The sequence below is a fragment of the Bubalus bubalis genome, chromosome 10 (assembly GCF_019923935.1).
Source record: "Bubalus bubalis isolate 160015118507 breed Murrah chromosome 10, NDDB_SH_1, whole genome shotgun sequence".
Lineage (NCBI taxonomy): Eukaryota > Metazoa > Chordata > Mammalia > Artiodactyla > Bovidae > Bubalus > Bubalus bubalis.
Genome location: NC_059166.1, coordinates 38,026,796 through 38,053,917, shown reverse-complemented (window position 1 = coordinate 38,053,917; position 27,122 = coordinate 38,026,796). Strand labels below are relative to the sequence as shown.

At 37.8% G+C, this 27,122-nt stretch overlaps 1 protein-coding gene across 7 annotated transcripts in view; it reads right to left on the bottom strand.

Moving 5' to 3' along the window:
• Positions 1-27,122, bottom strand: part of PTPRK (protein tyrosine phosphatase receptor type K) — a 623,130-nt gene that overhangs the window by 45,576 nt on the left and 550,432 nt on the right. For 5 of the 7 annotated variants that reach the window (XM_045161947.1, XM_045161941.1, XM_045161943.1 and 2 more), the window contains exon 14: positions 135-273. In XM_045161947.1, the coding sequence (XP_045017882.1) occupies positions 135-273 (139 nt within the window). The remainder of the gene's footprint in view (positions 1-134; positions 274-27,122) is intronic. The other 2 variants (XM_045161942.1, XM_045161944.1) reach the window with 1 other exon arrangement.

Genomic DNA, 27,122 nt, shown 5'->3' with positions numbered 1-27,122 from the left:
GGCAATATTGTTAAAATTCAATTATGTTGTTTATTCTCATTTAAAAAGAGCTCAGGGAAACAAAGAAGTGTCTGAAAACTAGTAACTGTGACATAAACAGTGAATGAGTGGGACAGAACAAAATCAGGTCTTACCTCTTTTTTACAATTAATATGACTACTAGGAGCAGGAGGATGAACACCAAAATCCCAGCACTAATTCCTGCGATTTTCACTACTCTGTCAGTCTGCTTGGCTGGGTCTGGAATCACTTCTGGTTCTTCTGTTGCTGCTGCTAAATGAATCAAAAAAATAAATTACTGAAAGCAGCTAATTATCACAGAAAGGAAAATTTTTCCCAGCTAAAGATTACTACAGAAAGACAATTTATTTTATTTGAATAAAAGTAACTGCAAAATATAAATATGGTAGCATGCTAAACTCCAACATGAGAGATTTAAGGTTAAGGGAAGTGTTTTTTGAAAAGGGATGTTGTTAACATAAAAAAAATAAAAGGAATGATGAACTATTTTTCTTCAAGTGTCCTTAAAAGTAAGGACACAGGATTTTTAGCCATGAGTATAGTGGAAAGAGATGCGGTTGGATTTAGAGATTCATTCTTTTACCACTTCATTCAACAATTACTTCTCTGCTCAGCTGCAAGGTGCCATGCATGACCCATTAAGGTAGTGTCCATGGCATTTATCTGGGACACAAAGGGTTACAGTGTAAGTGCTGGAGGTGTGAGTTTATGATATGATTTAAAAGATTTGAAATAAATCGCTGGTTTGGAGGAAGACAAGAATAACCAACGGAAAACAAATTTGTCAAGGAATATTTCACATCCTCTTAACAAATAAAATCCAGAATACAAACTTGAAAAACAGAACATTGAGAAAATGAAAGTTTTTTTTTAATTCTTTGTATCTCCTCACTTTCTTTCTCAAAGCAACCACCGTTCCCCACATACAAAAACAATTAATATTACAAATCTTAAACAATCTACAAGCTCCAGTAAGCCTCTGAAGACATTTTTCTTTTATTTGCCTTGAAAACCAGCAAGGAAAACATTATTATCTACATTTTACAGATTAAAAAAAAAACCTGAGGCTTAGAGATACGGAATAAATTGTAAATTCCTCAAGAACAGAGACAAAATCTAATACATCTTCTAAAGCAGCATTTCTCAATGTTTCCAGGTCCATGGCCCCTTCTTGCTAAGAATCAATGTGACAAGAGAACAGGTGATTCTTAGAATTACGCACATTTAGGAAACTGCCTTAAAGCAGTGTCAAGAGATGATGGCTGAATGAACAAACAAGGGGATCCCTAAATCTGATCTCAGACCTTTCTAGTGGATAATTAAATTCCCTTTTAACAAGTATCCATTTTTCTATATTCAATCCTTTCTTCTTTAGCTTTTCTCTCGGCTTCTACTTCCAACCTCTTCTTTCTCTACAAACCCACACATTTAAATATCTGCTCCAGTGTTTCAACTAGACATAGTCTCCTCCCAAAGGGGACTGACACAGGTTAACTTTTAATTTATCCAAGGAGTAAATGAAAAAGAACAAATAAATCCAGTATCAGTATCATTTCATAAAATGGCAATTTAAAGGTAAATCAGTAGGAAACATAGTTTGAAGAAAAGTGTTACAGAGAACACAGTTAACTCTCCAAAGTAAATCACTATAACCATCTTAACATATTATTTCGATTGGATAGGATAAAATTCCCCATGGACCAATATCTGATAATTATAATTCTCAAGAAAGAAAAGCAAGCCTTCAGTTGTTTCTTCATTAAGCAAGGGAGTTATCCTTTCTGACGACACTTGCCATATATCCAGCCTTCAGGGAATTTCCAATCTCAACTAGAGGTTCAGTTCAGTTCATTCGCTCAGTCGCTTCTGACTCTGAGACCCCCTCGGACTGCAGCACGCCACACTTCCCTGTCCATCATCAACTCCCACAGCTTGCTCAAACTCATGCCCATCGATTCAGTGATGCCATCCAACCATCTCATCCTCTGTCATCCCCTTCTCCTGCCTTCAATCTTTCACAGCATCAGGGGCTTTTCCAGTGAGTCAATACTTTGCATTAGGTGGCCAAAGTATGGAGTTTCAGCTTCAGCATCAGTCTTTTCAATGAATATTCAGGACTGATTTCCTTCCAGGATTGACTGGTTTGATCTTCATGCAGTCCAAGGGACTCTAAAGAGTCTTCTGCAATACGACAGTTTAAAAGCATAAGTTCTTCGGTGCTCAGCTTTCTTTATAGTCCAACTTTCACATCCATACATGACTGTTAGAAAAACCATAGCTTTGACTAGTGGACTTTTGTCGGCAAAGTAATGTCTCTGCTTTTAAACATGCTATCTAGATTGGCCATAGCTTTTTTTTTCCCCAAGGAGCAAGCATCTTTTAATTTCATGGCTGCAGTCACCATCTGCAGTGATTTTGGAGCCTAAGAAAATAAAGACTGTCACTGTTTCCATTGTTTTCCCATCTATTAGCTATGAAGTGATGGGAATGGATGCCATCTTAGTTTTTTGAATGTTGAGTTTTAAGCCTGCTTTTTCACTCTCCTCTTTCACTTTCATCAAGAGGTTCGTCAGTTCCTTTTAGCTTTCTGTCCTAAGGGTGGTGTCATTCGCGTATCTGAGGTTATTGATATTTCTCCTGGCATTCTGGATTCCAGCTTGTGCTTCATCAAGCCCGGCACTTCGCACGATATACTCTGCTTATAAGATAAATAACCAAGGTGACAATATACAGCTTTGATGTACTCCTTTCCCAATTTGGAGCCAGTCCTTTGTTCCATGTCTGGTTCTAATTGTTGCTTCTTGACCTGCACACATATTTCTCAGGAGGCAGGTAAGGTGGTCTGGTATTCCCATCTGTTGAAGAATTTTCCACAGTTTGTTGTGATCCACACAGTCAAAGGACTTGGTGTAGTCAATAAAGCAGAAGTAGATGTTTTTCTGCAACTCTTGCTTTTTCTATGATCCAACGAATGTTGGTAATTTGATGTCTGGTTCCCCTGCCTTTTCTAAAACCAGCTTGAACATCTGGAAGTTCATGGTTCACGTATTGCTGAAGTCTGGCTTGGAGAATTTTAAACATTACTTTACTAGCGTGTGAGATGAGTGCAATTGTGCAGCAGTTTGAACATTGTTTGGCATTGCCTTTCTTTGGGATTGGAATGAAAACTGACCTTTTCTAGTCCTGTGGTCACTCCTGAGTTTTCCAAATGTGCTGGCATATGTGCAAAGTGCAACACTTTCACAGCATCATCTTTTAGGATTTGAAATAGCTCAACTGGAATTCTATCACCTCCCCTACCTTTGTTCGTAGTGATGCTTCCTAAGGCCACTTGACTTTGCATTCCAGGATGTCCAGCTCTAGGTGAGTGATCACACCATCGTGATTATCTGGGTTGTGAAGATCTTTTTTGTACAGTTCTTCTGTGTATTCTTGCCATTTCTTCTTAATATCTTCTGCTTCTGTTAGGTCCATACCATTTCTGTCTTATTGTGCTCATCTTTGCATGAAATGTTTCCTTGGTATCTCTAATTTTCTTGAAGGATCTCTAGTCTTTCCCATTCTACTGTTTTCCTCTCTTTGTATTGATCACTGAGGAAGGCTTTCTTATCTCTCCTTGCTATTCTTTGTAACTCCGCATTCAAATAGGTATATCTTTCCTTTTCTCCTTTGCCTTTCACTTCTCTTCTTTTCTCAGCTATTTGTAAGGTCTTCTCAGACAACCATTTTGCCTTTCTGCATTTCTTTTTCTTGGGGATGGTCTTGATCACTGTTTCCTGCACAATGTCACAAACTTCTGTCCATAGTTCTTCAGGCACTCTGTCTATCAGATTTAATCCCTTGAATCTATCTGTCACTTCCAGTGTATAATCGTTTAGGGATTTGATTTAGGTCATACCTGAATGGTCTAGTGATTTTCCCTACTTCAGTTTAAGTCTGAATTTTGCAATAAGGAATTCAGGATCTGAGCCACAGTCAGCTCCAGGTCTTGTTTTTTGCTGACTCTACAGAGCTTCTCCATCTTCAGCTGCAAAGAATATAATCAATCTGATTTCATTATTGGCCATTTGGTGATGTCCATGTGTAAAGTCATCTCTTGTGTTGTTGGAAGAGGGTGTTTGCTATGACCAGTGTGTTCTCTTGGTAAAACTCTGTTAGCCTTTTCTCTGCTTCACTTTGTACTCCAAGGCCAAACTTGCCTGTTACTCCAGGTATCTCTTGACTTCCTACCTTTGCATTACAGTCCCCTATGATGAAAAGGACATCCTTTTTGGTGTTAATTTTACAAGGTCTTGTAGGTTATCACAGAATTGTTCAACTTCAGCTTCTTCAACATTAGCGGTTGGGGCATATACTTGGATTACTGTGATATTGAATGGTTTGCCTTGGAAATGAACAGAAATCATTCTGTCATTTTTGAGATTGCACCCAAGTACTGCATTTCAGACTCTTTTGTTGACTATGAGGGCTACTCCATTTCTTCTAAGGGATTCTTGCCCTCAGTAGTAGATATAATGGTCATCTGAATAAATTCACCCATTCCAGTCCATTTTAGTTCACTGATTCCTAAAATGTCGATGTTCACTCTTGCCATCTCCTGTTTGACCACTTCCAATTTGCCTTGATTCATGGACCTAACATTTAGGTTCCTATGCAATATTGTTCTTTACAGCATCAGACTTTCCTTCCATCACCAGTCATATCCACAACTGGGCGTTGTTTTTGCTTTGTTTCTGTCTCTTCATTCTTACTAGAGTTATTTCTCCACTCTTCTCCAGTAGCATAATGGGGACCTACTGATCTGGGGAGTTCATCTTTCAGTGTCCTATCTTTTTGCCTTTTCATACTGTTCCTGGGGTTCTCAAGGCAAGAATACTGAAGTGGCTTGCCATTCCCTTCTCCAGTGGACCATGTTTTGTCAGAACTCTCCACCATGACCCATCAGTCTTGGTTGGCCCTATACTGCCTGGCTCATAGTTTCATTGAGTGAGACAAGGCTGTGGTCCATGTGATCAGTTTGATTAGTTTTCTCTGACTGTGGTTTTCATTCTGTCTGTCTTTTGATGGATAAGGATAAGAGGCTTATGGAAGATTCCTGATGGGAAACTGACTGTGTGGGAAACTGGGTCTTGTTCTGATGTGTGGGGCCATGCTCAGGTAATCTTTAATCTAATTTTCTGTTGATGGTTGGGGCTGTGTTCCCTCCCTGTTGTTTGACTTGAGGCCAAACTGTCGACCCTCGCCTCCTGGAGACCCACAGGCAAGTCTGACTCAGATTGAATTTCTTACCACATTTCAAACTACATGTTAAGGTTCATCAATTCATCAAAACATGCATTAAATATATTGGAGATCTCTTCTTTCCCAACAGCCACGTTAGGAATGCACATGTATGTCACTGTGCATGTTTATGTAACTATATTTACATATTTATCTATGTATACATAGATATTCAATAAAAGCAGGGGGAGTATATTTCAAAGTTGGATATAAAACTAAAAGGAATATATTTATTGTTTGCAATTGTCAAATTGGATTGGCTTGACACAGTTACTGCTTGAGATAGGGAGACAGAATGTTTGATGTAGAAATCTCTAAAAGAAACTTTCGGGCATGCAACAAATCATCATGATTCACAATTTAAAGCTTACTCTAATAAGGTTCTATGTTACACATGCCTTTCAGCTGCTGCTGCTGCTGCTGCTAAGTCACTTCAGTCGTGTCCGACTCTGTGCGACCCCATAGACGGAGCCCACCAGGCTCCCCTGTCCCTGGGATTCTCCAGGCAAGAACACTGGAGTGGGTTGCCATTTCCTTCTCCAATGCATGAAAGTGAGAAGTGAGACTGAAATCTGTCAGTCGTGTCTGACTCTTAGCGACCCCATGGACTGCAGCCTACCAGGCTCCTCCGTCCATGGGATTTTCCAGGCAAGAGTACTGGAGTGGGGTACCATTGCCTTCTCCGACACATGCCTTTCAGAGGGTAAGCATAATTCCTTTGTGATTTTCTGCCCTAACTCCCAGAATTAATCTTTTTGCAATGCTTTGGAAGATTATTTCTTGTTTAATGAGGTAAATCTATTTTTAATATAGCTTTTTAATTCAATTAAACAAATGCTATTAGGAGATAAACTTACAAGGATATTATGCTCTAAGTAGCACATGTTATATTTCATAAGAATCTTCAGAACTACTAGGATCAGCCAAAGGTAGACAACTCTCACCATATACACAGTATGAACAGCCAGCCTTAATACTAACTGCGATTAGTAATTATATAACAAAAGTGACATGCAGGTGATGGCTAAACAATTTCAAATACAGAAGATTGAGAAGTTTTAGAAGTTTCATTTAATAACACTGATTTTCTCATGAGTTAATCTAAACATATTTCCAGAAATAAAAAGTCAAATCTAAAAGTAAACTTCTGACCAAAGATACTGAAACCCTGCAGGTGTATTCAGGGTGCAAAGTAGTGAAACATTTATAATTTATTATGTAAAACAGTGTTACTACTTTAAAGTCATAGAATATATGTCCTTATAAAACACTGGACTTCAATTAATATTTACCAAGTAGCTAAGGAAAAAAAAACAAAAACAAAGCTTCTTCATCTGAGTTGGGTAAGACAGCTTGTTTGTCATGATTACAAGTCTTGTGCAAAAGAGTTGTTTGTCAATGCTTCAGTTCAGTTCAGTTGAGTCGCTCAGTCGTGTCCGACTCTGCAACCCCATGAATCGCAGCACGCCAGGCCTCCCTGTCCATCACCAACTCCCAGAGTTCACCCAAACTCATGTCCTTCGAGTCGGTGATGCCATCCAGCCATCTCATCCTCTGTCGTCCCCTTCTCCTCCTGCCCCCAATCCTTCCTAGGATCAGGGTCTTTTCCAGTGAGTCAATTCTTCGCATGAGGTGGTGGCCAAAGTATTGGAGTTTCATCTTCAGCATCAGTCCTTCCAGTGAACACCCAGGACTGATCTCCTTTAGGATGGACTGGTTGGATCTCCTTGCAGTCCAAGGGACTCTTAAGAGTCTTCTCCAATACCACAGTTCAAAAGCACCAATTCTTCAGCACTCAGCTTTCTTCACAGTCCAACTCTCACATCCATACGTGACCACTGGAAAAACCATAGCCTTGACTAGACAGACCTTTGTTGGCAAACTAATGTCTCTGCTTTTGAATATGCTATCTAGGTTGGTCATAACTTTCCTTCCAAGGAGTAAGCGTCTTTTAATTTCATGGCTGCAATCACTATCTGCAGTGATTTTGGAGCCACCCAAAAATAAAGTCTGACACTGTTTCAATGCTTCAAATCAGTATAAATCTTCAGTGGAGAAGGCTAATCAAATTCTTCAGGAAGATACGACTTGGTGATTGTTTTCCATTGATTGTGAATCCTCCTCAAAGTCTTTAGTTATGACTTATTATTACCAACAGCATTTTTTATTAAATGTCTGCATAAATTTATTACATTAGATACCTTAATGACATGCATTTCTCCAAGTTTTTGCCCTACTAAACCAAGGAACATAAATATTCTATTTAAAATCATTCAAGCTTAGAAGATTCATTAATGGAAACACAAGCAGTAGCCCCTAAGTGAGCATTTTCTATTTTCTTCAAAGAGAGCAAAAAGCTGTTACAGTGACTGCACCCCTGAGCCCCGTTTATAATTTATGCACATGCACAAAGGCAATGTGGAGCACCTTTTTCAGAAATGCTTTCCTTTGCCATAAATCTTTACCTTTTTTATCTGCCAAAGAATATTCCAAAAGTCCCCAGAGTTCTGAAGCCAAGAGCAGCATAATTCTTTGGACAGCAGGAAAATAACTAAGGCAGTATTTTATGTTTATGGAACAAATTTATGAGATGCATTTTTTGGGGGCAAAAATAGTTGAAGTAACTTTACTTAGGTAAAAAACATACAAATACCTAAAAAATACATAAATTTAATTAAGAAAATTACACAATAGCTGCAATCATACAAGTACAATCCATCTTCACGATGGATATTAAAGAGAGAAGCCTCTAAGTACAATATATTAGGTGATCTCATAGTGTCTTTAGAGACATCATCATACTGCAAATCCTCCAGGTATTTCAATAATGCTTTCTCTCCTCTTCAGTTATAATTCTGGAAAATTGTTCATACTTACTTCCCAGTTATTACTTATAACCAGGCTGATGTCCCCCAATGGCACCAATCCACCATCACCAACGTCTCTAATGACTGACTAGTTACTGAGTTCAGTGTATACTTATTTCATGCAACCTCTTGATAGCATCTGACACTGCTGTCTACTCTATTTTCCTGAAACATTCCTTCCTGGGGCTTCCATTATTTGATCATCTCCCAATTTTGCTATGATGCAGGCTTTTTCTTTCCAAATCTCCATTGTGAGTCCCTCCCTCATTTCCTTTATTTTTTTATTTTATTTTTTTAATGGGTTATGGTTTTTTTTTTTAATTTAATTTTATTTTTAAACTTTACATAATTGTATTAGTTTTGAGTTCCTCAGTGATGACCTGGAACCTCCTGACACAGGTTTCCATACTTTTGGCTTGGTGATTTCATCTGCTTCTATCACTTCAGTTGCTATCCCTGCTGATCACTCTCAGATCAATATACAGTAGCTGCCTCCTTCCAATTCAGTTTCATTTTCTACTGTTTTAGTTACCTATAGCACACTGTCATCCAAAAATATTAAATGGGAAATTCCAGAAATAAATGATTGATAAGTTTTAACTTGCACACTGAGTAGCATGATGAAATTTTGCACCATCCCAATCCATCCCACTCAGAAACCCTAACCATCACATCCTCAGCTCCTGACATTCAACCATCAGCTTCATCATGGCTGCATGACTCAGGATCATCCTAAGCAGATGATCCTCCTTCCGACACATCACTAGAAGGTCAATAGTAGCCTAATGCTAAGACACAATGTTTATGTCATTTATCTTGCCTCATCTTATCAAGCAGGCATCTTATCACCTCACATCATTGCAAGAAGGGTATATGCCATAAGATATTTTGAGAGAGAGATATATACCACATTCACATATCTCTAACCAAGGACTCCAATCTGAGTTCCTGACCCATGTAGTCATTGGATTCTTTTATATGTCTGCCTTCAATGTAGGAAAGTCACTTTCAACACACCATATCCAAATCTGAACTCATAATCTTACCCTTACATCAGTTCCTCCCTAGTGTATCTACACTTTCAGAAGACACAACTTTCTACACAGCGTTCAAACAGAAAGCTGAGCATCATTTTTGAATGTTCCTCTCTCTCCTTATATCTAGGATTAACATATAATTTATCATTCAATTGGAATGCATTTGAAAGTGAAGGGGGATACTCAATAATTATGACAGAACAAAAGGCAAAAACTAGAATTGTCCTGGGCAAACTGGCATGCATGATCTCTTGACATTTTTTCCCCTCATATAATTAATTGCAAAGTACTACTACTTAAGTATTTCCTGTCTCGGGTGCTCAGGGCCTGTGCACTGGGATGATCCTGAGGGATGGGATGGGGTGGGAGGTGGGAAGGGGGTTCAGGATGGGGGACACATGTACACCCATAGCTGATTCATGTCAATGTATGGCAAAAACCGCCACAATATTGTAATTAGCCTCCAATTAAAATAAATAAATAAAAAAAAGTATCTCCTGTCTCTACTTTTTCTATCTCCACTGCTACTGCTGCTGCTAAGTCACTTCAGTCATGTCCGACTACTACTTAACTCTAGTCAACATCACCCTTTACCCAGATTACACAGAAGCCACATGTTTTATCTCCCTGACTGCTGCTGCTGCTGCTGCTAAGTCACTTCAGTCATGTCTGACTTTGTGCGACCCCATAGACGGCAGCCCACCAGGCTTCCCCGTCCCTGGGATTCTCCAGGCAAGAACACTGGAGTGGGTTGCCATTTCCTTCTCCATTTCCTTCTTCCTTTCTTCCATGAAAGTGAAAAGTGAAAGTGAAGTCGCTCAGTTGTGTCTGACTCTTTGCGACCCCATGGACTGCAGCCTACTAGGCTCCTCCATCCATGGGATTTTCCAGGCAAGAGTAATGGAGTGGGGTGCCATTGCCTTCTCTGCTCCCTGACTGTATTCTCTGCCTAATCCACATCAAAACTCACATTGCAGCACAAAGTCTTTCTAAGACTTCAACTGTATCATGTCACTCCTCTAACTAGAACTCTCCAAGGCTTCCCATTGTGGTTAAGTCCATGAACGCAGGGACCATATATTATTTTGCTTACTACCATATTTCTAATAGGACCTGGAAGGGTGTAATAGTACAAAATATTGGCAGAATAAAACTAAACTTGCCTATGGTTGATTATAATGATACAAAGAAAATCAGTTGTCTTAAAAAAACACAAGGATATATATGACCAGGCATATATGTTGGTTTTTTTTTGGGGGGGTGGTTTTTGAGTATTGACATAAGATGAACTTCTTATATAGTTTTTAGGAATAGTAAGTGACATAATGTGGCTTCCCAGGTGTGCTAGTGGTAAAGAATTCACTTGCCAGTACAGAAGACACAAGAGATGCAGGTTTGATCCCCGGGTTAGGAAGATCTCCTGAAGTAGGAAATGGCAACCCACTCCAGTATTCTTGCTTGGAAAATTCCATGGCCAGAGAAGCCTGGTGGTCTACAGTCCATGGTGTCGCAGAGTTGGATGTGACTGAGCACACACACACACAAATTGTAATGATGGGGAAAGTTTTTTTTATAAACTGAAGCATGTGTAGTGGAAGGTAGAAGTATTAATACATTCTGCTGCTCTGGATGGAGACAGCCTAGATATTAGCCCTTTGGGTCTCTCATATAAAAATTAAAAGTTATGAATAGGGGAACTGATATTACTGAAAAACAGTTTTTAAAAAATCTTAGCAGTCTATTGTATAAATATATAATGATGAGTTTTGTAAAGTACATGTTATTAATTAAATAGTCTGCCACAGTGGACGGCTAAGCCTTAAGGGCATCTTGAATCATGCATTATTTAACTCAGTGATCCTTTGAAGTCACTTGCTTAATCATGTCATATGATTTTATGAAACTTGTCTAGTCTTAGATTATTGAATAAAAAACAGGGTCTATCAGAGTTTTATATTGGTGAAAAGTGAAAATAGCTATGTGTCACACCTTTTTTAAAAAATGAAAACAAGAATATAGTTTTGTTTTTGCTTAATAAAGATATGGACATTATCTCAAAATTTCTAATGTGGAAAATAACAGTGAAGAAGTCTATGGAGGCTTTAAACAACTATGATATGGAAGTATAGATTAATATTACAAATATTTTAAATTAATTTCACACTGCTTAAGGCATCTTTTTGAAGTCTTAGAGTCTCTAAATTTGTTTTTAAACCCATAGTTCAAAATGTTACATAAAATCCTGAAGAAATAATAGAAATAATTTTTGTAAAAGCAAAAGAAATAAGTAATACATTTCAGAAATGTACTTAGGGGTCAAAAACTACATAAAATATTATTTTTCACTTCATAGTATTCAATGAAGGGCAAATTTAATTTTACCTATGGATTTTTCATTAAGCATCCCATTTCAATTTAATCAATTGGGTAAAATACAAATTTAGGTGTTCTCTTACTTCTTAAACACAACTGAGTCTGTCTACTATGTTACCTCTGAAATCTGTCATTAATTCTTGATTGCATCTTCTCACTAACTCAGATCAAGACCCAGTCATCTTGCTTTTTCACTAAGCCTTTCTGCTTCCCATGTAGGCCTCCTCAGATTTATCCTCTACATTGCCACCAAAATGAGTTTTTGAAAATGCAAAGGTGATTAAATGAGTTCTTTAACTGCTTTCTATTCAAGAGGAATGGCAGAAGTTCTTGGTATGACATATAAGGCCTTTCAAAATGAAGCTCTAATCAACCTTTTTGATTTCATCTGCTGACAATCATTTTAGGGTATCTTAAACCAGAATCAATTAAAAGCTTCAGCCATTCCTCAAATACTCAAAATACTCCTTGATCTTATTCCAGGGGTTGGCAAAATGTGGCCCCATAGATTGCATCCAGCAGATTTTGACTGTAACTATTACATGGTTGCAAATATTCAACTTTATAAGATAATGCCAAATTGTTACCAATTTAACATACTCACAGCAGCAACTTAGCATGCATTTATTGGAGGAGGAAATGGCAACCCACTCCAGTATTCTTGCCTGAAGAATCCCAGGGACAGAGGAGCCTGGTGGGCTGCTGTCTGTGGGGTCACACAGAGTCAGACACGACTGATGTGACTTAGCAGCAGCAGCAGCATATCCCTGTTTAAATTACACCTTAACACTTTGCATTATCAGAATTTTGTAATTTTTGCCAATTTAGGGCTAGAAAATGATATTTATTATGCCTTTGATTACTAAAATCATCTTTGAGATACTTATTTGAAGTATTTATACCTATTTCTTTTCTGAAATGCTTGGTGTACAACTTTGACCCATTTATTTTTTCCATTTGGTTTTCATCTTTTTCTTATTGATTTACAGTAATATTTTATGTGTGTACACCAATTCTTTGCTAGTTATATGTGCTGCAAATACCTTCCATTGGGTGATGTTTCTTTTACTTTATATACAGAATATCTTGATACAGCAGTTTTTAATTTTAATGAAGTCAAATATTCTAATCACTTATTTGAATTAATAAAAACAATGTCTTTTTTTCTCTGAAAGTTTTAAAACTGTACACTTAATATTTAACCCTGGATCTATATGGAATTGTTTCCTGAGTATAATATACAGTAGGAAGGTATTTCAGTCCCCTCCACCTTACATAAACATCCAGTTTCTGTGGACAACTTTTCAATTGATCCAGTAATCTACAAAACCACTTATGTCTTATATCTAAATTACGTAAATGCAGGAATTCAGTTTACAGATTTTTCCATTATTTCCCAAAAGGAAATACTCTGTGCTGATATAACATCACTTTAGGTTACTATAGCTCTATAATATGTTATAATATATCATGGGCATGTTTCCATGTGTAGTCCTCTCCTTCTGAAGTATCTTGGCTGGTCTTTATATTTTGCTATGGATAACTTCTTCAGATTAAAGTTTGGCTGATAAATGATCCCCTCACTTCTGTCAATACTGCTGTCAAAGTAATCCAGCCAAAGAGTTATTTCTAAATTTCAAAACTGTGGAAAAGTTCCATTTGATCTTTTTGCAAATGGTTCTTTGTTTAGTTACTCTTGATAGCATCTTGCTAATCTTTGTGGTTTGCACTTTCTGTTTCTTTAAATATTTTGTACAGAGCTCTTAGTTCTTTTGTATTTTGTACCCAACAACCCAATCCCTGCAGTCCTTTGAGAATTAAGATCTGCTTTTTTTTTTTTTTTTCTGTACTTCACAGTGATCACTTTCATGAATGATTGGTGACCTTTGCTTGTGAGTTAATTGCTTTAGGTTAGTCTGTGAGAATGCTTCAGACCTAGATTGATCATGCCTTCACCTAAAAAAGAGAACCTGCATCAGCTTCTGCCAGTAATCATGAGGTGACACAGGACATGGACTGCCTCTGCATCCCTTAAGAGTATCAGCTCCATATTTTTATAACAAAGATATTGATCTGGGTTTCAGTCCCAGCTCTGCTGCTCACCAGCTGGGTAAACTTGAAGAAGTTATTTAACCACAGCTTTCCTCAGTTTTCTTATTAGTAAAAAAAGAAATGATATAGATACCTAGGTTCCAGGTTGAAGGAAAGATACATCTGCTAAAATACATAAAGTCCTCAGGACAAATCTTGGTATATAAGGTCTCAGTAAGTGTAATAACCCTATAAAACAGAATTAAATTCAGATAACTCTGTTTACAAATCTAGATTTTTGAACCACAGCTAGTATGTGTTCAAATAAAGAGCATCAAATCAAGAGAATTCTAATTACAAACATTAAAAAAAAAGAGTAAAGTTGGAGAAATAAATATACCAATAAGTTGGCAGTCAGATAAAATTCTTTCTAGAAAAAGCAGTCATGAGGAGATACATGGATGAATGGAATCTTATATCCATGAAGAAGGAATGTGTTTCCTTCCTTTAATAAATAATTAACTGTTGTTCCTGACATGTTCCTGAAACAATTCCAGGCTCTGAAGATTCATCCGGCTTCTTTGGTGGCCCAGTGGTAAAGAATCTGCCTGCAATGCAGGAGATGCACAGGAGACACGGGTTTGATCCCTGAGTCGAGAAGATCCCCTGGAGAAGGAAATGGCAACCGACTCCAGTATTCTTGCTTGGAAAATCCCATGGACAGAGGAGCCTGTCAGGTTATAGTCCATGGGGTCACAGAGTCAGACATGACAGGACACACACACAAACATTCATCACTGAATAAGACAGATAATATGTCTGCCCTCATGCAACTTACATTCATGTTGTGAAGATGTAAGATATAAGTAAATAAACATCATCCGATAGTGAGAAGTTCTACACTGAGAATCGAAATAGGGGGTGAGACAGAAGACCACAGTGATCTCTTTAGATTCAAAGGTGAAGGAAGATTTCTCTGAACAACCTAGAGGTAGACAGCATGGTGGCTTTTCACTGAGAAAAGGACAAGTGTATCATATCAGTAGCAAAATGTATCAAATGCCTTATCTAGAAAGTGAAAGTGTTAGTCACTCCGTCATGTCTGACTCTGTGATCCCTTAGATTGTAGCCCACCAGGCTCCTCTGTTCATGGTATTCTCCAAACAAGAATGCTGGAATAGGTTGCCATTTCCTTCTCCAGGGCATCTTCCTGACCCAATGATTGAAACTGAGATTCCTGAATAACAGGCAGATTCTTTACCATCTGAATCACCAGGGAAGCCCTGCCTTGTCTATCAACTGGGTAATAAATGGGGTTCAGAAATTATAGAGCTGTCTACTTGATTTAAAAAAAGGGTTTTCTTTAAACCTCAAGTAATAAAGCTGATCAGGGAATAACAACAGAGTGAATTAAAAATTACTTACTTGGGGAAGTAAAAAAATAAGAAGGCAAATAATATAATGCTATGGCCCTGGGGAATAATAAGAAAGACCACATTTATACCAAAAGTACAGGAAGTGGAAAGTCGAGTGTAAAATAAGGAACTACATTTTCTGCATACTGATTATTACATGTGGGACATTCAAGCAGTAGTGCCCTATTAAGAGTAAAATAGAGTGAGCTAAGTATTACTGAGAAATAAGAAAAATACATTAAAAGACAATGCCGGATCATGTATCCACACACAGTGTTTACAGCAAAGTAGGCTAGAGAACTAAAATCTGAACCTTAATGTGAAATGTTTACGAAGTGATAACGTGGATATCTGGAGTTGTTGGGGGAAATCGCTTCATGATAATGTCAGTGATTTTTTTTTCCTTCTGTAAAGTACAAGATCAGGAAAGTCTCTTCTTCAGGGGAAAAAAATGGAATATTAAAATCCAGGCATTACATTTAATTAAAAGGCAAATGCACTTGACATTTTTGTTGGCACAGAACTCAAAATGCCAGATCTGGGCCAGTCATCCAAATATGCCAGTTACAACACAAACAGGGCACACACACACACACGAATGTAATATAATTTAAAATAATAGAGAAAGAAGTAGAAACCAAACAAAACCTTTATTAGTGCTCAAATTATAAAGATGTGACATAACCCCAAATAAATATGACCTACTTTTAACCTATTTCCACTTTCCTTATTTGTAAAATGGGTTAAGATTAGCTGCTTTCGGCTGCTTTTACTTATGAATTCTACTTTCATTTTCAGCAGGTCATTTTCCACCAAGGCTTGGAAAATTCATTAATCTGGCATATCTCAGAAGAACACACAACATGCTTTAAATCATATTAATAGAGGTTGCAGTGCAATTTTCTCAGGTGTTTATTTACTAAATTAGAGACTGCCTTAATATTGCACAGAGGAGCCAGATTAAAAAGTGATTTTATTTGAGTTCCAGCTATTCCAAGATAATTTAGTATAAAATCTAAATTATTAATAAATGTTTTAGAACTTGAGATTGGTTTTAATCCTAAAATATCTTTTGGCTGTGAGTGAACAGATAGGAGCCACATGTTTAAATGGTTCTTGATCATTGAAAATTACCTAAGCACTGGCTATATTTCACAATTTCTACGAAATATCTCAAAATATCTAGCAAACACTTACATTCAAGATACTTAATTGACTACATTTAGTCCACTTCTAGATAGTAAAGATTTTTTTTTTTTACACTCAAAGCCCTTTCCTTGTTTAAATAGGACCATTTCAATAGCAAACTTCTGTCACTTCAGTGAGGCTTTCCTCTGTTCTTCAGTCTCACCTGCTTCTGAATTTCTACACACTTACAGGCTGTTTCTTACCTGTACTGTAAGTCACAGCCTAATGGAAGTATGGTGGAGTTTGAGGAGGAGTGATATTAATATTTGTAGAAGGAAATAACAACACACTCAAGTATTCTTGGTTGGGAAATCCCATGGACAGAGATGTCTGTTGGGCTACAGTCCATGGGGTCGCAAAGTGTTGGACACGACTGAGCAGCTAAACAACAGGTTAAATTCACCAATTATATGAACTTGGGGAGGTTAGATATCTTCTGTGGATATCAATTTCTTTTATGAAACAGGGCAATAATATTTTTATACATGTGCTGTGCTGTGCTTAGTCACATCCAACTCTTTCTGACCCCGTGGTCTGTAGCCTGCTAGGCTCTTCTGTCCATGGGGAATCTCCAGGTAACAATACTGGAGTGGGTTGCCATTCCCTCCTCCAGGGATCTTCTAAACCTAGGGATCAAACCCAGGTCTCCTGCACTGCAGGTGGATTCTTTACCATCTGAGCCAGCAAGGAAGCCCAGTACTGGAGTGCATAGTCTATCCCTTCTCTAGGGGAATTTCCCAACCCAGGAATCGAACCAGGGTGTCCAGCATTGCAGGTGGATTCTTTACCAGCTGGGCTACCAGGGAAGCCTATTTTCATACATATTAAAGAGTAAATGTGGTCGTGTATGGATGTGAGAGTTGGACTGTGAAGAAAGCTGACTGCCGAAGAATTGATGCTTTTGAACTGTGGTGTTGCAGAAGACTCTTGAGAGTCCCTTGGACTGCAAGGAGGTCCAATCAGTCCATCCTAAAGGAGATCAGTCCTGGGTGTTCACTGGAAGGACTGATACTAAAGCTGAAACTCCAATACTTTGGCCACCTGATGCGAAGAGTTGACTCATTTGAAAAGACCCTGATGCTGGGAGGAATTGGGGCAGGAGGAGAAGGGGACGACAGAGGATGAGATGGCTGGATGGTATCACCGACTCGATGGACGTGAGTTTGAGTGAACTTCGGGAATTGGTGATGAACAGGGAGGCCTGGTGTGCTGCGATTCATGGGGTTGCAAAGAGTCGGACACGACTGAGGGACTGAACTGCACTGAAAGAGTAAATGAGATAACCTTAAAGACGGCTCATTAAGGTTTGTTTCCTATGTGTGTTTCCTAGGTGTGTGTATCTTTTCTTCTTTGTGGGCATACATCAGCATCTCCCTCTCTCGCAAACTGCAGAGATTCAGGAAATGCTTGATCTCCAAATCCCTCACATGTGTCACAGATTTAACCACCAACAATCTACAGGACATTGCTTGTGAGATAGAGTTTTATAGTGTAAATGCAAATAGCCTACTTAACTTTTTGCCCACTATTTTTAAAGGTATGTGCTTGGTAAAAACTCGTTCTCAGAAGAACGCCCATCGGTGGTGCCCTCAGCTTTCCCATACTCTGAGCAATATCCTTTTCTCCTTTATCTCCACTTTATTTTCCACGGTGATTAACTTTTAAACCACTGAGAGTTTTTTGTTTGTTTGTTTTATCTTTTCACTTTTTCGACATCCCAATTTTTGGTCCATTACTTTTCTTCCCTTACATTCTAATTCTCAGAGCCCTCAAACAAGTGGCCTCATTTTCCTTCGACCTTTAGTATATTTGCTTTTTCAGTGACCTCCAAGCTCACGGAATCCACTACTCACATACTTTTTCCACTTACTGTTTTGAATTCCTTAGAGCTGGTTTCTAAAAGCACCTCATTCCAAGTGAGTCCTGCTACAGTCAGGGACTCCTGGCTTACGGAGAAAAAGAAAAACGTTCATTTATTCTGAAGAGATCTCTGAGGCCATGTGCCCCAGTATCACCAGAACCCACATTAGGTTCCCAGTCCTCAATACTCCCTGGCAGAACTGCTGGTCTTGGATGACACTGATCAACTCTTCTTCCATTAATCTCAAGGTGAACTTACTCTTTCCCATGGGCTTTGCTAAGCCTTAGACTTTATAAACATATTATTTTTCAGTCCTCACAAACTAACACATTATCATGTTTTGGAGATATAGAAAACCAAACATTTCAAAGGACAACTGTGCTCTTCTACAAAGTGTATACATACTTGGTAGATTATGTGCTAGATCCTGCCTAATCTTGACTGCTGGAGAGCACTACATAAACCAACATGCGCTGACACAGAGATTACAAATCTACATCATAAAATCCCACCCTCAATACATTTTTCTTCTTTAAGACTACTGAACTTTTCTGACCTGTAGAGAACTGAGTAGTGGGATCAGCAGAAGCCAGGAAAAGGCCAACACAGGTAAAGCAAAGACTAAAATCTGGATAATCAAGCATAATTTGAGAAACTGTGATCCTCAAAGATAGTCAATAAGTTATTAACATCATGTGCATATTAATTACCCCAAGATTCTTAACTGAAGATTGATTTCTAATTGCTTTGACCAAAAAAAAAAAAAAATGGTGATATTACAAGTGAAGTGTCAGGTAAACAGGCTCCACCCTGTTTTTCTTGTTGGTTTTTGCAACATAATAATTCCTTCTATTTTGCAAGAATAAAGATAAGTCTCTATTCTAATTCTTTTATTTCCTCCTTTCAACTTTTCTTTCTTTCATTTCCCTACATTAGGTTCATTTGGCTTGCTTCCCATCTCCTTTCCAGATTCATACTGGACCTGTGAGTTGTCTCCAACAACCGAGTCTTGAGTCTGCAGGAAACAAGAGCAGGATACGTGCGAGTGCCTCAAAGAAGCTCTACACTCTCACCTGCACACTGTGCTGCATCAGTGATTTCCAAGCTGCATTTACAGGGGGTGAGCTGGCAAAAGTCACCCACGACTCTTTCATCAGAAGTGAACTCAGAGTCAAAAGGATTTCAATTCAAATCCACACAAGAAAGCTGGTCCTGTTCCTTTCTGGTGGCAAAATGAATGAGCCTTGACAAGGAATGTAAATACTCTTGTGAACAGGCAGTTCTCAGGTAGTGCAAATTTTTTGCACAATTATAGACGCCCATGGACAGTGGGAATGGGTAGATCTGATTTTACTAAATGGTGAGCCCCAAAACATTCTGATAGGAGATAAACTGTCCTGGGTTTCAACCATGCTGTATTCAAAGAAAGAATATTCTTTTCTTTCCAAGGTGTCCTTACATCACAAGGGATTTCATAAAAGGAACCAATTATGACACAACTCTCCCGGGAAAGGAAATCCTTCTAGTCATGATATTATGCTGCTGCTGCTGCTAAGTCGCTTTAGTCGTGTCCGACTCTGTCGGACCTTGTTTTCCAGTCACATTTTAAAGGAGCCCACCAGGCTCCCCTGTCCCTGGGATTCTCCAGGCAAGAATACTGGAGTGGGTTGCCATTTCTTTCTCCAATGCAAGACAGTGAAAAGTGAAAGTGAAGTCACTCAGTCATGTCTGACTCTTAGCGACCCCATGGACTGCAGTCTACCAGGCTCCTCCGTCCATGGGATTTTCCAGGCAAGAGTACTGGAGTGGGGTACCATTGCCTTCTCTGCATGATATTATAATCCACCTCAATTTACCCTCTCAGTTTCTCTAATCTCACACACCTGAAGAAGCAGAATATCTGACTGATGACTTAGGGCTCCTGTTTGTAGAATGAAAGGATGTCAAGTGTAATATATTCTTTTGAGAGTACATTTTATGGCTTCTGAAAGAAGGAGTGAGAGTCTGCAGACTCTCAGGATAGCTTTAAGAAGGAAGAAATAGGGAAGGAAGGAAGAGGAGTGTCCTTAACGAAATCTCTTATGGAAGGCCTAAGATTAGAAGCATGCATCTCACTGATGGTAAAGGAACTAAGTATACTTAGGTCAGATAAAATTCCTCTATCTATCCCTTCTTCACCATTACAGTCTTCCTTCTGGACAGGACCCTGGCTAACCATGCTGCTATTTGAATCATTTAATCTGGTGGAACAAAACGGGGTGGGTACATGGGTGAGAAGGGATGTGCCTGACTTACTCTGGAAAGCCAGCTGGTTTTTAAAATTGGTCAGCAAACTATGACCTTATAAATCTTCTTGTTTTCCAGTCACATTTTAAAGGAAAAATACAAGATTAATAATTCCCTATTATGTTTGCAATACAATAAATGTATAAATTTAGTATCAAATTTAAAATGTGTTATTTTCATAAGATACAAAACTAGAACCACATTTTAACTAATTTCTGAAAACTACTAGAATTTGTCAGAGAATTTACAGGGAATTTTATGCAGAACATCTTGGTAACAGTAAGCATATTTGACTGCATAGCTAAGTGAAGGGACTCCTGGACAGGAACAGACAGGGTGCCCAGCTATTGGTGCCTTGGTGTTGCAACCAAGAACTGAGAGGAAGGTGGGAGTTTCTGAGACATCAGTGGTTACCGCTCACTTGGGAATCTTTATTACCTAAACGTGTATTTAGGTGAATCTAGTACCCCCTCTTTAGAGAGGATCAGACAACCTCAGACCCACTCATCTGTTCTGAATTCCTTCCCTACTAATTTCTTACTGGTTTCATATCTCTGGAGAACTCTGAGTAATATGCTACCAGTCATACTATTTCCAGCACTGAATTTGCCCCTAATGTGTTTGAATGTTCTATTGCTCCGGTTTCCTATTAAGACTCTGCTGGGAAATATTCTTTTTGAAAAATATGATAAAAATAAAGAAACAATCACTTCTCAGGTAGTATATTTTAAAAGAGAACCACTTAATCTCTTATTTTTGCCATTAGAGATCATCTCTTCAGGAATCAGATAATTCACAGATTTTGGTTTCTATCTACCCATATTTTTCTTTGCAAAATAGGCATTTAAACGTTCACTTGCAGTTCAAAGCTACATAAATATTCCAACTCATAACAGTAACTCAATCTTTTAAGTATATGACATTTCAACCCATATGAACATGTGAAAATATTTCCTTGTAAGTGCTGTATAAACATCTGGATAAATCTTATCCTATTGTATCACCATGTACTTTAGAACTGAAAGTCTATTCTAAGCACATGACCACAACCACCTGCAATGTAACAGATGATGTTCTCAATATAAGATTATGTTGCTATGGCATCAGTAAACCACAATTTTATAAGCCCTCTTGTCCACCTTGAACATTTTTAAGAGAAAAGAAAGTGTTAATAATTTCTATTATATAAGTTTGCACTGACCAAAGATATAAATTCAGTAGCGGGAGTAGAAATTAATAATTTAATAGTTTTGTAGTATATAAAAGTAGAGCTTTGTTTGGACTAATCTCTGATAATTCCCAGAATTTACCAGTATACTTTGAAGTATTACTAGTACATTTTTGCAGTTCACTAACATGTACCAATAAAAGGAATATGAGAGAACAAAATGTAACAGCAATATTTACCTTTTCACACTAGTACAAGGTGCTAGTTTATTTCGCAGTATACTAAGTCCACATATATCTGTGACATATGTGGAATAAATTCTACAAAGCTAGAGGAATTTACAGCCCCTTTAGATTATCTCAAGCTATTTCCAAATCCCCAATAAACTGAAACAGAGTTTTGTATTCTGCGTATGTGAACTTGGCTGACAACAAAGATTTGCATAAGACATTCTATCCCCATGAGGCCGAGTTTTTTTTTTTTTTTCCATTAGTTTCTATGAATTCATATTCCAAAGTCTCTGATGTAGACAGATTGTTTCCCCCAACTTTTACAATATCAAAGGTATCTAAGCTGAACCTCAAAGGAGACAAGACATTCTTATAAATCTTTTGCAAAACTGTTGTACCCTATAGAGAAAACATAAACACACTTAAATAAAGATGAAAATCAAAGGTTTGTAGTTTAGAAAATCCCTGATTATATCCTGAAGTAAGATAAAATGCTGACCAAACAGCCACATCTAAGAGAAAAGTTCATAATTTCCCATCTACATACCTATTTCCAACTGCTGCTATACCACAGACTTGGTGTCTTAAGACAACACCCATTCATTCTCTCATAGGTCTGGGGCCCGGAAGTACAAAAGCAGTATAACTGGGTCAAAATCAAAGTATTGGCCTGGCTATGATCTCTTCAAAGGCTCTAGGGGAGAAGAGGTTCCTTATCTCTTCCAACTTTGCTGACAGTTAGCATCACATCACTTCCAATCTCAGCCTGTGTGGTCACACTGTCTTCTTTTCTGTATGTTAAGTCTTTACTTTCCCTCCTTCTTATAATAGACACCCAGTTAATATAGATAATCTCCTCCTGTTCAGAGGCTTAACTTATTCAAATCTTCAGATATTCTTTTTGCTTATGAGGTAACATTTATAGGTTTCAGAGATAAAAACTTGATATTTTTAGGTGGCTATTCAGCTTAGCTCAGTGGGTGAAGAATCCACCTGCAATGCAGGAGACACGAGAGACGCAAGTTCGATCCCTGGGTCGGGAAAATCCCCTGGAGAAGTGCATGGCAACTCACTCCAGTATTCTTGCCTGGAGAATCCTGTGGACAGAGGAGCCTGGCAGGCTATGGTTCATAAGTTTGCAAAGAGTCGGACACAACAGAAGTGACTGAGCACACATGGTTCAGCCTAATAAAATCAATATGCTTTCCAATGTATTTTAAACAGTATTTTTCAAGACACACGTGTTAAGTAATCAAGAGAATCCCATGGGAAAGAAATTAAAGTAATAATGCTGAATCGAAGGGAACCGAGAAGACAGAGATGATCATTTGCCACCTTTGACAGTTCCTGTCGCAGGTCTGCTTCTCTTAATTCCCATTGTTAGTTATTTGTTTTAATTGCTAACAGAACCTCTCTTCATTGGAAACATATTCACATACATAGTACCTAAGGAGATAAGGGCCTGCAATGTGCTTCAAAACTTTATTATTCTATATGCATATGAACCAAAATCATCTTTCCTTTAAATCAGGTAAGATAACACAATCCAGTCATAATAGCTATTTCTCAACAGATGAAAGGCTATATTTGGAAAAAATCTGAGAATCATTCATGTACTCCAACCTTATTTTCCCAAAGTCCTTAACATAATGAAAGGAATCCAATACCTCACTCCCTCATGCTCCTGATATGTTCCAAACATACACATTTCCAGCTGCTGTCCTGCCTTGTCCTTTTGTTACAAGGCCTTTGTTCCTTCAGTGTCTACCTCCAATCCATGTTTCTATAATGCTTTCACCACTTGCCTGGCAACAAAGTAACACTTCATGTATGAAAATCTCATGATCTTTTAAAAATATCTTCTTGAAATTAGAATCTCATAGTCTTTTTTTAAACGGTCTTGATTATTATTTGTTTCGTATTTAGTTAAATATATGAGTGTTTTCCCCATTACACTATAAGCTCTGTAAAGGCAAGGAAGGACTGTCTTATTCAGGACTAATGTTCTCTCACCTGTTCCCCATCTCTCCCCATCCACATCTTGCTAGAGAGACTTTCATAGTGCTGAGGTTCTGTAATTGTTCAACTGACTAAGCTTGTTCTCTTTAGGTAAAGTAGTTCTGACTATATGACTTTGCTTCCCCAGTCAAATTACAAAGGAGAAAGATTACCTCTTCTTAGTAAAAAGGATAGTTACAATGATACTGTTAGTTAGCATTATATATATATATATAATATTTACATATAGTTCTTAAGGGTTTGAATGACTAAAGAGGGCAAGCTTTATACTGGAAATTGGTTATTTTAAAATAACTACCCAGAATAAAAATTATCATTTCAAAGAAGAGAAATAACTGTTAAAAGTAGTCCATTATAGTCTTTCAAATGATATAATTTCTTTCAAATATATGATTTCTCTGGGAAAACAACAGTCTTTTAAAGTGCATATTCAAATAATACATACTCTTAAAATAGCACACCGTTTTAAAAGTTTCAAAATATAAAAGATCATAGATAAATTTATGTTATCCAAACCAAGCAGTGTGGCATCTTTATTTACTCAACAAATACCTACATGGTTTTACATGCCAGGCACTGGGTAGTTGTTGGGGATGTAGCAGCCTGTAAGAACCCAGCTTTTTAGCTTAAAGGACAAAGGAGTACACAACGAACTGTGATCAATCTTCTGACATAAAAAACAGCATATCATAAGAACACTCTAATCTAGTTTGGGGAATAAGGAAAGGATAATTATACTGAGGCCTCAGGGTACGTGCCAGTGAGACAAAGATGATACTGCAGTCATAGGGCTGCAGCTCTGAAGAGGGCCTGACATAGGAGAAACAGGTTCTCAAGGCATCCTCGTGTAGAATCGCAGTGTGGCACAGTATAGTGATTGCAGCTGTACTGAAATCTTCTAGCAAGAGTATGGGGAAGGCGGCCCAGGTCCAAGCCCTGAGTAGTGATTAAAAATGAAGGTAACATGTTGGGTAAGCATTTCGGGCAGGTTCAAAGGCCTTCTTGCAACAAGAAATTTAAGACAGCTTAGTGTGGCTAATTAGTAGGAAGTCACACAGGCCACAGTTTAACACTAGGTTACAACCAGATAATGCATGGCTTTGTAGGGCAGATTAAAGGCTTTAACCTTTATTTTAACAGCATTTGGAAACCAAAACAAGTATTTTAAAGTGTCATAAACAGATCTGTATTTTTCCATGCTCTCTCTGCCTATCACATGAAGAGTCAGTAGGAAGAAGGCAATGGCATATTGGAAGGATCAGCTGTAGTGATACTACAGTGCTTCAAGCAAGAGATGCAAGTGGCTTTGACTGAACTAGCAGCAGTGGACCTGGGGAAGAAAAGCAGACAGATTCAAGAAGTGGAGGTAGTGGACTAATTGTGTTTGGTAATTGGCTGGATAGGGGATGTTAGGAAGAGAAAAAACCAAGTATCTGAGTCACTCAGTGGACAGTAGTGGTAGAAACTGAAATAAAGAACACTGGAATAGGGACAGATTTTAGTGGGGCGTGGGGCAGAATCAGGTTAGTTTTGACCTTGAGTCTACGTGCCAGCGAGAAAGATATGACAGCTACAGGGCTGTAATTCAGAAGAGATATCTAAGAGATACAGGTCTGAAAGCCATCTTAAAACTGAGCATGATTGCAGCTATGGTAAAGTCTTGTACAGTGAATACAAGTAAGAAGAGAAGGCAGGCCATTATTCAAGCCCCAAGAAACACCAAAAAAGGAGGAAAAGCTAAAAAAACATGCTAAGAAATTGTGGATGAAAAAAAATAGAAAACCTAACCAACCACGATAGTTGGTTATTATGGAAGAAGCCAAGGAAAGCAAAACTCTTGGCTTAGTCCTGTTCTAAGTTTGGATAAACAGGGGAAGTATTTACTCAAAGGTTATTTTTAATTGTTATTTTTCAGTCTGAGAACTAGAAGGTAAGGGACATGTTTATTTGGCTTATTTGGACATTTTCAAAATGTAAAAAAGACTTAATTCCTTTGTTAATAGAAATAATATATATATATTATTTTAAATGTCATGCACTGAATAAAGAGTTACTAAGTATGATATATCTAAAGCCTATAATCCACTTACAGATAGCAACTAGAAATTGACAAGGAGCATTTTGGGGGAAAAGTTGATAAAGCAGTTGATAATTTATCAATAGTTCTCTGAAAGTTTATGGTCCATGAAACTTTCATCTACATATGTGGTTGTGTATTATAATGATGAAAATCATATTATGTATAGTTTGCATTTTTAAGAGATCTCTATCTAAATATCTTAGAATAACTTTACAGACTTGTTTTGCTGTTATTAGAATAGCCAAAGAATCAAATATGACATCATTTTACACATCAAAAAGGCAGCAGGAAAAATCGCCATGTACTCTGGGCAAGTCATTCTGTTTTGCTGAGACCCAGTTTTCTCAACTTGGGATAAATCCTCTCCAGGTTTGTTTTGAAGATCACTGAATATACATTTAGATCACTGAATATATATCTGGAAGTGCTTTGCATGTAGATGAAACTTATATTAAGTATTAATATTATGGAGTAAAAAAGATACTGACATGCAGTTGCAACACATAATACAGTTTGGTAAGATTATATAATTTTGAAAAAATATTGTCAGCATTTTTTTACATAGAATGTCTCATGCAAACCTTTTAAAAACTATTTTTAGAATGAAGCAGGGATTCAGTAGTAGATGAGGAAGGTATTAATCATCTTATATTGCTTCCCTTCCCACTGCAATAAATAGAACATATCCTCACAGTGAAACTGTGGCTTACCCAACACTCTAAACATCGCCCCATTTCATTCATTCAGTTTGTATTTGTTAATTCATTTAATAAATATTTTTGGGTACCTGCTGTAACAGCCGCTGAGGGCAAACTCAGGGTGACTGAAGCTCTGCTCTCATGGAGCCTGCAGTCCAGAAGAGGAGGTAGACATTACACAAAAAATTGTAACTGAGTTCAGTGCCACAAAGGAACAAATGATTCACTTCTTTTCCAGCCTTGACATATATTTCACGGCACCCAGAGAGCTCTGGATTCTTGAGGGTTCTCACCACTTGTTTCATAATTTACACCAATCACTTGTGTGGTCCCACTAATGCACACAGCTAATACATACTTTCACTTAAGACAGAAGAAAATATTGAACTATCATCATGTGATGACTAAAGCATTTTCACTTATTCATTGTTTCTTGGAATAATGCCTACATCATTTTTCTTAGAAGCAGATTCTAAGAAAATCTAAGATTTTCTAAGAAAATCATGATTCCCCATAGACAGAACTGTTTGTCCATGTAGCAAATAGGTAATTATTGTCTGACTGTTCA